Raw genomic sequence first — 14,616 nt, 5'->3', positions numbered from 1 at the left:
AATCTTTTTAAAAAATTGAGACATCATGAATGTATGAAAGCTTGAGGTATTAACCCTTGTGCTATCCTAGTCACTTTAACCTTTGGAGTTGGGTCATCTAGACCCACTAGACAGGGCGCTGAACCTATTTTCTTCAATGATTTGTGATCTTCACTGGTGTTCATGGATTACATGAAATCTTTCCACCTTTATCCACCTTTGTCATGGTAGGAATAACACGTCAATTTAAGGGTGGGGTCATCTAAGATAGCACAAGGGTTAAAATGTTTTTATAATGGCAACCTACCATTATTTAAAAGAAATGACAGTAAAAATTGTCAAGTCATTTAATGATGGTTCAAGCAAAGTCGCGGAAGACGTGAGTTAACTTCAAATTAAAGTGAGAAACCCACAGGTCTATGGGTTTGTTTAGTGTCTCAGAGAAATCACAGCTGAAATGTATTTTATTTTGAAAAAGTAAAAACGGAAACGTCCTACGTATGTAGGCGTGATGACATCATCCCGCTGTGCGTTTCTGCTGTGGTAGTGCTGTCCTGTCAACGATTTTACCGGCTAGCTAGAATTTAGAAAAGAAAAGAAAGCAAAAAACTTAGCAGTGACCTTAAATAATGGATTTCACAACGCGACACAACATTCAGCTCTACATTTATGATCTCTCGAGAGGAATGGCTCGCAATTTGAGCCCTATTATGTTGGGTAAGTTGTCTTTTGATGAAGATTTAGATGCTACTTAGTTACTTGGCCTTAGCGAAAAATATTAATTAAAGCCTTACTGATTTTAAAGGACCGCTTTAATAGTAAAATGGCCTATGTATTAAACAATATTTAACCCCGGTTTTTATTTTATTTTTCGTTATAAAATATTCTAAATTCCTTTAGTCGGTATCTCTATCATGCTTTACAATTATTTTCTTGTTTTTACAGGCAAACAGCTGGACGGTATATGGTGAGTCTAGTGTCTGTCTTGCTGACATGCTAACACGTAAACTTTACCGTAAAGAGATTTCCTATGGACTATACGTTTGAATAATATACAGTAAATAGCAGCTACCGTCCTTTAATGATCGAGACAGTGTTGGAACTGGGATAATGAACCACCTACAGTATGTTCTGATTAGAAGTTTAATCTCTGTCTTTGGGGCTAATCTCTCTCAAAATAAACAAACAAACAAAAAAAGTCATGTTAGAGACAATGTTTTAATTGTTCTTACCCTGGTCTTGCAGGCACACAGCTATTGTGGCTTATGGAGAGGAGTTTTTCTTTGGTGGGGAAGGGATTTCCAGCTGTCCACCGGTAGGAAAAACAGTCCCAACAAAAGCAATCCTCTGAGCTGTAAAGTGTAAAGCGCCTATTAATTGTGGTTTTTAAAAAGCATTTATTTTTGGGGGTTTTTGTTAGGGTGGCACCATGCTGGGACCTCCTGACACGGTGGTGGACCTGGGAGAGACTGAAGTGACAGAGGACATCTTCATGGAATACCTTTCTTCTCTAGGAGAAAGCACATACAGGTCACTAAAGATTCATTTACCTTACGAGTTTAGTTTCTTTTTACAGAACAGCTGTTTAGGAGACGTGTGTAAAGTTATGCATGATGAAGGAGTACTGTTATTTTTTTACAAAAATAAATTATGTGCTTGTGGTCACTATAGAGCATACACTGTCTTGATTAAAAATATTAGTTTGAAGGTCTAATTCAACCAGTACAGTTTTTAAATATTTTTCACCTTATTTTTAGTAGGTTTTTATGGCTCATTGCTCTAAAAATAACCCTAAATATATTGGTTATTCAACATGGTCTTGGGTGAGCCATATGCTCTTTTGGAGCTTGAAATTGATTGATTAGAAATATTGTGCAGATGGTTAAAAATTAGATGAGCGACAGAAAAAATGAGCACATTTGATCAAATCCCCTTGAAGCCATTTAAAGCAAATACCCATCAAACCGCTTCCACTTCAAGCATATCTTAATTTAGCATCTACTCGTAAACAAAAACATAGGGGACACTTTTTTTTTTCTTTTCATAATTTCAAATAAATTCAGGCATCAAGAGGTGAAAAAAAATCATGCAACCATGTGGAAAAGGAGAAGAAACTCCCTCCATTTATGCAATCCTCTTATTAAGTTAAAATTGATGTTCCATCATGAAAAAATTAAATAAAACCTTGTTTAAACTAAATGTAACTTTTCTTGTATAGTTACATTTTTAAAAGAAAAAAATGAAAAACAAATAAATTCTAAGTAGCCTTTAACTTGCTCTGAGGGATTTAAATGCTAAGCCACAGCCATGTGCGGCTTATCATCAGTCCTTTGTGAAATGTTTTCCTAACATTAACAGCTTTTCAGACCTACTTACTTTGGGTTTTGTGAGTTAACAGAGACACACAAAGCAGCCTTTGCTGTTAATATAAATAAATATTCAGTCTTCCTTATATTTTGCCTCTGTCAGTTGTTAAGTTCTTTGTAACAATTCATATCTGATGATTCATCATTTATAAGTGAGTACTTTTCTAAGGCAGTAAGAAAGATTACTCTGAAACTTGAAGCATTTACTGCAGTTTTCAATCTTCCATGAAGGTGAATATCTGGTAAACTTCGGTAGATTGAATCACACTGGTTTTAAAATAAAGGCCATGAGTTAAATTACTCATCAAGGCCATGGATCATCAGATAAGATTTGACCAGAACAACATCATTTTTATGGTAAGGCAGGCAATAGAGTAATAATTTTAGTTGTCTTATTACATCTGGACAAAGACACCTTACAGTCAACACTGAGCTCATTTAAGTGACCAGACATATCTGATAGCTGGGAATCATGAGAAACATGTACTGACTATAAAATGCAATCATCAGTAAATCCTGGTCTATGTTGTACTGTATTTCATAATTTTGGAAACTACGTTAGTACAGTTTAATAAAGGTGGGCAATATATGCCAGAACGTTTGGGCTTTTAGGAAAGAAAACTTTTTGTGTCAATCTGACATATCATTATTGTATATAAGGGCATTGAAAAAAATCACAATAGTTTAAGAAGTCGGATAATGATTGGAACTTTGGTGTGCATGTAAACAAGCTTGAGTACCTCCTGAGTCCTTTATAAAACATCTACAGTGTTCTTTCGTCTTTCGTACACTTTTCTCAGACAAACATGAACATTTTCACACTTTTCTCTCTTGTACAAAGTTCAAACCTTTTGTAGAAAAATACGTTTTGTATTACAGAATGAAAACAAAGATCACGATAAAGATTTCTGTAAATTCAGCAAACTGCTCAACTTCTGTACATGAGACAAAGAGGAGATTGATTGACAAGGTTAACAGCCAATCAGGACACAGTGTGATGTTTAAAAAAACTGGTAAATATAACAAGGGACCACTTTATTAGAAAAGGCGTTTGGCTAAAAACGTTTATTTTAAGAAAACAAATATCTAAACCCACATCAGAATGGCTGAACAGACAAAGACTGTTTTGGAATGCAGGTCTTTGATCCTTGTTGACCAGTAGTGACTTGCAAGGACATTGTCCAGCTCTTTTTCCAACATTCTTTGGCTTGGTATCTTCTGAATGACTTGACACAAATCCACCAAATTAACTGTAAGTAGGGCTCATACAGTATACTGAAAAGCAAACAAGTGCAACAGAGTTCCTTCAGTCAAGACTTCAACCCAGTTGGCTTGTTTCTAGATTAAAAAAAGAACCGAGTGAGAAAATCTATTAATAATGTAGTTGCGCATTACAATGTAGCATTGACTGTATGAGAGAACTGGACGGAGGCAGTGTGACATCACCCATAGAAAATAGTTTACTTCCTGCTCCAACCAAATGAAGTCAATTCAGTCGGCATTTTTTCACAACAAGGACATCGACAAAGACGTGAAGTGAGAAGATGTCGGTAACCAATGATTGCTCCGATTCAGTCTGAGTCGCTGTTGCTAAGACAACCACTCTCATTAATCAGGAGTGCACTTATTCAAATTCCCCACCCCTACCACTTGATACACAAAATCTGTCAAATGTTTTGAACGTTAAACACGGGGGCCAGCAGGAATCATGTACTTTCATTGACATATCTGATTGGTCAGCTTAATACTTGAATAACTTGCACGACAGAAAAAAATATAATGAAAAGCTTGAATTGGAAGTAGCATGAACATGTTAAAAATGGGTATCAGAGCAAGAATGGTTATTCTGCTATCTTATCCCTCTGGTTTCTGTGTTCAGAGGGGACCGGTATCGGCTGTTCGAGCACAACTGCAACACTTTTTCCAACGAAGTGGCTCAGTTTCTGACTGGCAGGCCCATCCCGTCCTACATCACCGACCTTCCGTCCGAAGTCCTCTCCACGTGAGTCTCAAACTCTCTGTCTTTGGGGCAAATTTGTCACTTTTCAACAGTGCTCATCAAACAATTGAGGCCTTTGTCTCCTTAAATAGGACACATAAGCAGCAGTGAGTTGTGGTAAAGCTTCTCATCAAAAATATATTTTTCTGAGCTCCAGCTACACTACAGTTGAACTGTGCTGAAGTCACAAGGCCTGTCACAGCTGAGACGCAAGTTTGCCACTAACTGAGCGTGACTTTTATCTGTTTTTTAAAAATTCTTTTAGCATTACTGCCTCGAGCTCAAGCAAAGATGAGGCTTAAGCTTTTCCAACAATTTTCAAAAATATACTGCAGCCATTTCTTCTTGTTTATCTTCTGCTCTGTGATCAGTTGGGACATAAGTGAACAAATGTTTTTGTCTTATTTATTTGTCTCGGCCTTCTTGGTGCAGAAAAAACATAAGTGGATTCAGATCAAAATGACATAATTTACTTTTAGAAGTTGATTAAAAAAGAAAAGATTCGTTTAAAAAGAGGACAGTTCACTGACAGACACATTTATCCTGCATGAAATCCCTTTTTGAATATAAGAAGACTAAAGTGAACTAAATAAAATGGAAAAAGCACCTCTGTGATGCTCTCACAAAGCAAAGTTTTAGTGGAACAAACTGTAATTCAAAAAATGTGCATGAAGATGTTAAAAGAAGAAAGAATTTAAAAAGCAATGTCTTATGTTTTTTTTTTTTGGGGGGGGGGGTGATAAAGATGACCTTTGTCTTGTGGCCTGTGATTGATGAGTGCACTTTGATTGCTGTGCCACTAGAACAATCAAACACCATTTTGTCAAAGAAAATAAAGTATGTAGTTATTTAAAACCTTCCCTTAAAGAAGGCCACACATTGCTATGTAGTGTCTATTTTGTTCCTCTCATGTCTACCACAACGAGATTTGATTCTCCTCCCAGTTTAAGGTTAGGCTTCTTCTTCTCAGTTGACTTATCTCATACGATCACAACCAGGCGTATTGCAAAAACTCCAGATTTTAGGGGGAAACAGGCTGAAAGACTAGAGCGTTGGCCTGCAGCATCAGCATTTGTGAACCCTGCAGATTTGTTTTACACACTCATCGTCCGACTACAGATTCTCAGTGTTATAAAAGAGAGCATCTGTTTGATGTGGAGTTGTTTCTCTGTTCAGTGGTGTACAGTGTTGATAATGATCATCTGGTGTGTGACATATCTGGTGTGTGACATATATTTTTGTTTTTGCTCCAACATCACCTGTCAATCATCACAAAAATATCACGAGAAAGGGGCGGAGCAAGGCGCCAACCTACACAACACAGCTGGAAATTTAGTACTGCACTGACTGAAAGCTGCCCTACAGACTAAAAAATAATGCATTATGGGACATGTGTCCTGATGGGTTTTGGTAGTTCAGTGATCAATTAAAATAATTTAATATGCCAACTGATTAAAAAAAGGCTACATACATTACAAAACATTAAAATAATTATAAAAGATATAATATCACAAATCACAGATCATACTAAGGGGAAGAGGAATATTAAAAGTAAATTCAATGTTAAGGACTACAACTTCCTGTCCTCCTTAAGTCTCGCTGCAGCTTCGCCTTCACCCCCCCCCCACCCCCGGTCACCCCAACCATCCAGGCACGGCGCTGGTTCATCTTAGACACGTCTATCGTTGCATTTTCCCCACGTGTTTTAAGTGAGTCTAAGACTGAATCGTGTTGTCGCTCACACGTGTTTAATGTCAGAGCCCCGTTAGCTGTCACGCATGTAGGTGTGGGACATTTATTTTCCTCAGCTGACCATCTCGCGCGGAAGCGGTGTGCTGCCGTTCGTACATGAGTCGAACCTTGGTTTGCTTCGCGAGGTTGAGACCCCTGCTGTACACTCTGGCACTGGTACACTAACCGCAGGTCTGAAGAATGAATCAATAGTTCACTTACTCATAGCTCAGACGCACATATCAGGCTGTGATGATATTTGTCTCCGTTTGCTTCCCACAGATGTTTACATGCTCTCGATTGTCTCCAGTGTTTGCGTGTGTGTGCGCTCGCGTCTCATGAGTATGTGTGCGAGTTTGTGTGTGTGTGTGTGTTTGCGTGTGTGTGCGCTCGCGTCTCATGAGTATGTGTGCGAGTTTGTGTGCGTGTGTTTGCGTGCGTGTGCGCTCGCTTCTCATTGATTATTTCATTGATCATTGATGTGCCCCTTCCATGTTTAATGTATAAAAAATACGGAGGGTGGGGGAGGCAAATTTACTGTTCGCACATGTGTGACTGGATGTAAAATTCAGTCGCACACTCAGATTTTGGTCGCAAAATGCGACCATTTAGTCGCAGTCTGGAGCCCTGCAAGTCATTAGTAAGGTGCGCGCACTGGCTCTTTACTGACTGCGCATAAATGCCGCACGCAAAAGGTGTGCCGGTGATGCATAAGTGCCCATAAGACGCCTCCACAAACTACACCCTGGTTGTGTAATTTCCTAATTTCGAACAGTCAGACTGCGAGCGAGGAGCCCCCAAGGAGCCATGTTTCTCCTGCAGAGAGTCTGTATCCACTCGTAAGGGTAGTTGTGACAGAACTCCTCACTGCTACGTACTGTCAGCTACTCTGGCAAAATAAACTGCATCCACTGCTTATTCGCTAGCTCTTTGGGACAGAGCTAGCGAAAGACATACTTTAAAACCAATATAATGTGTCACTTTTTCAGTCGGCATTTCAAATTGCCACTGGATGAATGTTGAGACAACCTGCGATGTGCTGTACTGCCCTCTGGCAAGTGAGACGATGTAAAAAAATTACATGCACGTTTTTTTTTTTTTTTTTTTAACTCAACGCATTTTGTTTTACCTCAGCTCTGAACATCAAACTGACTCTTGTTTCCTCTCCAGGCCGTTCGGGCAGATGCTGCGGCCCATCCTCGACTCCATCCACATTGCCCCCCCGGGAGGTCATGTCATCAACGGGGGAAGAAACATGTAACCTGACAAAGCAGTGCGCCCCCCAGGTCACTTTCATTGTAGTCAGTCTGAAAAAAAGACTTAACATTTACTCTTCATGTGAGCCAACAGTACCAACCGGACGGATCCTGACCTCCGTCAAGAAAGGCTGCCCCTCACGGCAATAAACTGCAGCACCTGATCTTGTCTTTAAAATTGATATTAAAAAGTGTATTTATTAATTGATTGTTTGTACTAAAGCAGCATTATGGGGTTCTAGATTCAGTTCCAAACTGATCCTTTTAAGTTAAGTTCTAAAAAATTAAGCTCTTGACTTAATTTAGAGCACAAAACAAGTTTAAACATAAGTTCTAAAACCAGCATACCTCCTGCACATGAGTGCGTCCAGCCATTGAAAATTCTGTTGTGAACAACAGCTTGTTTCTTAAGTTTTAATATTTAGAATTTATTTGAAAGCTATTTAAATCTCTTTAAGGGTAGGAACAGGATAAAAATCATAGTATACATTAATATTTTTGATCCATATTATTTTCTGAAATATCATTGCTTTGTCGCATTTTCCCGACCACACTTCTAACTGACTGCAGTGGATTTATCCGACCTTGGTGGGGAAATGTTAATAATCAGTGGGATGAGGGGTTGGTCTTTTTAATGTTGAACATGTCTCCATTTTGCCTCTTTGAGTATGTAATAATTATAGCTTTCACTTTGTTTTCTATTAGTTCCCTTGCACCTTTAATTATTATTATTTTTTTCAATTTGTGACTATTGTGTTGACTCCATATGTTGTAATTCCCCATTTTTAGCATGATTGACCCTAAACACTGAGGGAGCAAATCTAGAAAATCCACAATTACTGCAAGAATTGGTTATTTAGTGAGATAAAAAAGAAAAATCAAGCCTAAAGGCTGAGATTTCATTGACTCCAAACATTTACTGTTGTAGGTTTCCATGAAATTATTGTTGACCCCCTGCTGTAGTCCTCTAACCATCACCAGAGTGTGTCTGGAAAACGCACACCTCTGTGCCTTTGCCCCCCGTCTGCTTCGCCAAAGCATAATTACAGCTGTCATACATTGCAATGGCGTAGTGCAAGACCAAAATGGGTCAAAAAGTAACTCACGGTGCACTCAGAGGGTCACACCTCTGAGCTGAGGCTTCATAAAGGTGCAGAAACATTCCGGTATAGCTCTATAGCCTGTAAGCTCTGCAAGAGTTCTACTACTTTAAAGCAGTTAATCACTTTTTTCTTATGTAAAGAAATCCCATATGGACCCCACTGAACTTGAAATAAGGATAAGGTTTATCCAGTGTTCATTTTTGTGCAATAAAGAAGACAGTCTGCATCTCTAGTTAAGGCGTTAAAACTTTATTTTGACTTCAAACTAAAAACTAATTTAGTTTTCTTCCCCCTTTGAGGAGACTGAACTCTGGGTTTTGAAAATTTGCGTTCGATTTTCCTACGAAATGCAAACCTGACCACTGAAATGTAGTTCTAAACTCGTCCGCTGTTGCTTCTACTTGTTTTTGTTGCTTGCTGTAATGTAAACTTGCAAATTTTAAGACAGTTTGTGGATACTAATTCCCCGATTTAGTTGGTAAAACTGTCCATAAGTATATTTATGCACATTGTTTTGCTTGCACATTTGTTTTTGTAAATCTACATTAAAGCCATTGACTGCAAATATGAGAACCTTTGATGTTTTTTTCCCTCTAAACTCCCAAAATGAGCATTATTTAATAGTTTACAAACCAGATTTTGTCATTTTGAAGCATTAAAAGACTTAATTTGATTTTTTAAAATAAATAAAACTGATCTGATGTCATTCTACACTAATAATATATGTAGCAATAGTTATGTTGAGCAAAAAATGTATCTTCTGTGGGACATAAATACTGAAATGAAGGAGAAAATAATAAAGTAAAAAACTGTGTCACTCTGAAAAACAAAGTCCCTCAAATTTTTGGGGTACAAGTTCGTTTGAGAACTGATTAATGCAAATTCACGTCTTCGTGGAGCAGATGATTTACCTGATCTGTTCTACCTGAGGTACTGTATGACTTCAGGACAGATGGAACAATTCTGCGCATCTGCTTGTCACAGTGCTGCTAAATAGCCAGAAAAGATTATTAATTTACATGTTTTCCTCCCAAATTAAGATGTTTGAATGATCTAATCCAGGGCTGGGCAAACTTAGTGAAACATTGGCCAGAAAGGGTTTTAAAACTTGACAGAAGGGCCAAACCAGGAGCAACTTGGAGTGTTTTAATCTACCCCATGAGAGAAAGAAATAACTCGTAAGCTGGACAAAAACATCAATTTTGATTGAAAATGAATATGTAGATTTTAATGCAGAAAATTTTGGAATTTTTGTTTCATAATTGTCACTTTTTTCTAATTTTTTGTGCCAATTGCACCAATTGGTTGATGACCCTCAGGGAAAAAAAAACAAATTTAGAGAAATGGTGCCTTCATGTGGTGTTGGATGGATCGTTAAAATGACTGAAAGAGAGAGAGAGGGGTAGATCTTTTGGACATTGTTGTCTCAAAGTAGCTCACATGCCAAATAGGTGTGGACACCCCTCAGGTACATGAAGGTCTACTGTTGCCCTGTGTTTCAAACTCCTCCTTCAGTTTGGATTTCTTCGTGAATTTAGTTTGAAGGAGTTCAGATGAGACAAAAAATCCAGGTTTTTTTAAAGTGTAATTTTTTTCAGTCAGTTGTGGTTTGTGAAGCCATGTCATCTGCCGATGTTGGTCCACTGCACTTTAGTTAGGTCAATGCAGGAGATTTTAGGGACCTTCATACTTCTATCTGCTGACCACTATGACATAGTGGTCTTAACATATTTAAGAAATGATGGAGATTGGCAATCCACGTTTGTTTTTAAATATTTGGCTAACAATGTTGCACTACTGCATGGTGCTCTACTGCAGAAGTATCCATGTCAAGCTCATAATTCACAAAGGACAGCAGTAAAATATTAGAGGAAGAGATATTTGAACAACCTTTTCTGCATCTCTCTTCTTATCTACAATTAATTCAAATGGTAAGGTGAAAGACATTCTGGTCGAAAAGAACTCCAGGCTTTCCCACAGTAACATTGAACATCAAATCAATGCTACACAGTGTAATTACTTGTGAATTCCCTAGGGTCCAAAAACAACTCCCTGCCACACAGGCCAGATAATACAAAGTGAAAACAAAATCCCAGCCAGCAAGGCCGGTGGACAGCACTGAGTGTCCACTCAAGCCAACGTGGGCAATAGGTGGGGCCACCACAGAAACTAAGGACAAACCCATCTGGTGCCCACATTTTCTGCCTACTTTTAAACCATATGGGGGCCCACTTGGCCTTGGTTGCTGAGATGTAATGATGTTGTCCGTCCACTTGGTGTCAGGATTCCACCTTTCATAAAATAGTAAAACAAAGTTATTTTTATGATTAAACAAGAGCACATCTGGAGGGTGCATGATGAATAATATGCAGCAGTTTAATAATGAAAAGTCTAAATTATTATGTTTAAGGCAGTAAATTGTCAGTGGACATATCCAAGGCAAGTCCATGCAATTGAATTATATGTTATTAATCCCCAAGGCGATGGTGTGACAAACCAATATATAAGCAGTCAGCTTTAATCATAGATGAATGTCCCCCACTCTTTGCGACATACAAATTCAGTCCATCAGCAATTATTTTTCTATTTTGGTGTCTTCTGTTAGGCATTAATCAGCTGACCTTCTGACCCGAAGTTTTGTCCTATGATCCATAAAATCACGTCCTCTCCGAGTCTAACCTGTCTCTGTTAGGCAAAGGCTGGTTCACTGCGCGGTAATGTTGATAACACAAAAAAGGAGCTGCCTGAAGGTAGGTGCACTTCCCACATTCTTTGCTGGGATTGTTGACAGGCTGAAAGTGATGTGTTTTGTCCAGCAGGGACAAGAGTTACGAAGAGATTAAAAAAAGTCTGAAAAGATAAAACAAGGAGATTTTAATGGTTCCCTTAAGAACTCAAGTGACCAGAAGCATATACTGCCATTCTTAGCTACAAGCAGTCAGAGTCTGCACAATGGTTTGTTTTGTGTGTGTTTTTGCACCAAAGTTAGTTTTTAATATTGATGCCTGAAGTGGAAAAAAACATGATATGGAGCACCTCAGACATCTTATAGCCAATAATAACTTGTGCAGGTTTGTGGATTCTAGTGCTTGTTATTAGTCATCTTTGTATAGAAAATATCCTAAATTCATAATAACTTACAAACAATAACAATATTCCAATTTGGAGATTTTTTTGTTTAGAACACACTTCAGAAAATATTCTATGGAGCAAAATGACCCAACGATATTCATAAACCTGATAACCGCACGGTGAAAAAAGAAGTTCTGGTCACCTAGCTTAAATGTTTTGTATCATTGTGCCGGCTTCTTTAAAACAACCTTTTGCTTCATCATTTGGACAAAAACAAGCGGTAAGATGGCAACTTTCTCTCTGAACTGATGCTTTATTCAACCCATCGGAAAGATAAGCATATATCGCCGAATCTTGACTGCAGCGGTGGTGCGGCACGACGCGGACTATTTGTTACGTGGTGCGGTGCAGCTTTTTGTGAGAAAAGCGATCCAAATCGGGAAAAAAAAGAAGAATTAAGGACTAAAAACTGGTTAATATTTGTCGCTTTTGTAAGTGACCATGGTATAAGCGGGTTAATGACCTTCAAAGTGTGCATTATTACTTTTTATCGAAGCAATCATCCTTCGCTTCGCGTTGGAGGGTTCAGGCTTCCACGGCGTGCGTTAAAAAGTAATAATGCACACTTCGTCGGCCATTAACCCTTACATGAAATAAGCAACAATGCAGACTACCTGAAAATTTGAAAATGTTACATGAAGTCCAGACTGAGTTCCGTTTACTTAGTGAAGCACCTCAAACATTTGGAAAGATAGATATAAATATATCAACTGAAAAACAGTTTGAACAGCCAAAAAAATATTAAAACAATATGAATTAGATTAAAGTACAAAAATTATCTGAATAAAAAAGTACATTAAAATATTTTGTAAAACAAAACCTGCTTGAAGGGGCTTTTCTGTACCAGAAATGGACAACCATTTTTAGGACACTTCTATATGCTAAAAGAGAAGATCAAAAACAGACAATCTCAACAAGAGATTGAAGGATGCAATGAATGTTAAAAGCTCAAAATCATGTTAGAAAACCCCAATTTCACACAGTAGACCAAATTAATGTTTGTTATTTCTAGAAAAGTAACCAACATTAACTGAGAACCAGGATATACTCAACATATCATTTCAAAAACATTGAAGTGCCATACAAATTCTGTATTTTGGTGAATGTTTGTGTGACTCACCATGTTAAATACCAGGGATGAAGCAAAAAAACAAAACAAAAAAAAACATTTTTGCGAACAAAAGCTGTAGAGAAGGCTAACTTTATTGTATGCCACTCACTGCTCCCAAGAGGAAGTAAACACAACCCAAGCACTTCTTTGGTTGAAAGGCTGAATTAGCCTGTCAAAGACTCTAAAGACCAACTTTAACCTTCTTTCTCACCTTGAAGGCCAACGTCAAGCTAGGTCGTAACCTCTTTAACCCTTGTGCTATCTTAGATCAAATCAAATCAAACTTTATTTATGATATAGCGCTTCTCATGCATGTTGCACAGCTCGAAGCGCTTTAACATTAAAAACAGAAAACACACAACATTACAGTAAAAACCCAACCCACCCTTCACCCTTCCCACTCCCCTCCATTAAAACATATGACCCATGACCCATGACAATGAATATTGACTATGCAAGTTTGAATAAATAGATAAATAAATAAGCAAACAAACCAACAAGTAGGGCTTGGCTCTGTTGTGAGGAAACGGTATTTGGGAATCTCTTCATACCAGGAGCCAGGTCGACCATGGGAGCATCGCCACAGCGCCCACCCAGACTGGGACAACACTGGGGTCCACTTTACAGCCATGAAGCTGCAAAGTTAGACTCCAGCTGCCCCAGCAAGGGAGACAACTGCAGCAACAACTGCCGGCCAAGCCGGCAAGCCCTGGCAGAAAAGATCCCCACAAGAAACACTGGGGCTAGAAGGTCATGATAAGATACTAAAATTAAAGACATAAGATGTATATATAAAAACATAAAACTGAGAATAAGATGCATAAAATGAAATTAAATACATAAAATAGCCTATACTAAAACTAATAGAATAAATTAGCAGTTAAAATCAACTAAAAGCTAAATTTAAAAGGTGGGTCTTGAGCCTCTTCTTAAAAACCTCTACAGTCTCTGCGGCCCTAAGGTTCTCCGGCAGGCTGTTCCACAGGCGAGGGCCGTAATGGCAGAACGACGCCTCACCATAAGTTTTGGTCCTCACCTTAGGAACAACTAAGAGGCCAGTGCCAGAGGACCTCAGGGTCCACGAGGGCTCATATTTTAAAAGAATATACCGTAATTCCCGGACTATAGAGCGCACCTGATTACAAGCAGCACCCATTCATTTTCACGTGTTTAACTTCTTTTGTTCATACACAAGCCACATCAGAGTACAAGCCGCATGCATTACACGATATGGTCAGCCTGACAAATCACATCCTGACTCCCAGACTAGGCGCAATTCATTAGCACACTGTGGGAGGAGACAGCTTTGCCTCAGGCTCATGTATTTGTATACACCAACATCTGCCAAACAGCATGCACCTCTATTCTGTTCACAAGTTCCTCAGTTATGGTTATTTATTTTATTTTTTTTTTAGTTTTTTTACTTATTGACAATCTAGGTATCATACATAAAATTACAAACAGTAACCATATAATCAACATTACATCCCTCAGTTATGATGAGGAAATTTACATCCGCGATCCCCCATTTCCCATGAGTCTTAGGGGCTAAAGGCGGGTCTAACCCGGCTCGCCACACTGTTGTACGTGTTTAAGAATGAGCAAGGAGCAGCAGTGCATGGAGGGGCAAACGGGAGAGCATCTCTCCTTCCGCTTGTGTCGCGGCAGTATTATGGGAGTAACAGGGCTGGTTAAAAAAATACACCAGTACAATAAAGAAGCGGCGACTGAAAAGCGCGCGCCTCAGCGCGGCGCGTGCGTCAGAAGTTTCCTTCCACAACAAACACTGTTGCTCCGCGGGCGCCTCTGCGCTCCGCGCTCGCCCCGCGCTCGCCCCGCGCGCTCCTTGTCTCCCCTTCCTATCCTCTCCGACACCCCTGGCCAGGGCAGCTCCAAGGAGGAGCGCTTCGTCCCCATTGCGCCGGTGGACCGAGCGAAT

The 14,616-nt window shown here is 39.0% G+C and overlaps 1 protein-coding gene and 1 long non-coding RNA gene across 2 annotated transcripts in view; one reads left to right on the top strand and one right to left on the bottom strand.

Moving 5' to 3' along the window:
• The window catches only part of LOC144994264 (uncharacterized), an 83,556-nt gene that overhangs the window by 13,577 nt on the left and 55,363 nt on the right, over window positions 1-14,616 (bottom strand). The window lies entirely within an intron of this gene.
• Window positions 486-8,999, top strand: desi1a (desumoylating isopeptidase 1a). Its single transcript, XM_004071762.5, has 6 exons — window positions 486-696; window positions 925-946; window positions 1,225-1,294; window positions 1,400-1,509; window positions 4,225-4,347; window positions 7,246-8,999. The coding sequence occupies exons 1-6, from the start codon at window positions 609-611 to the stop codon at window positions 7,334-7,336; spliced, it is 504 nt and encodes a 167-aa protein (XP_004071810.1). The 5' UTR covers window positions 486-608; the 3' UTR covers window positions 7,337-8,999.

This window comes from Oryzias latipes, chromosome 8 (genome assembly GCF_053564925.1).
Source record: "Oryzias latipes strain Hd-rR chromosome 8, Olatipes_Hd-rR_3.1".
NCBI classification, from domain to species: domain Eukaryota; kingdom Metazoa; phylum Chordata; class Actinopteri; order Beloniformes; family Adrianichthyidae; genus Oryzias; species Oryzias latipes.
Note: the sequence above shows the minus strand (reverse complement) of the source record. Positions and strands in the feature narration are given on the sequence as shown.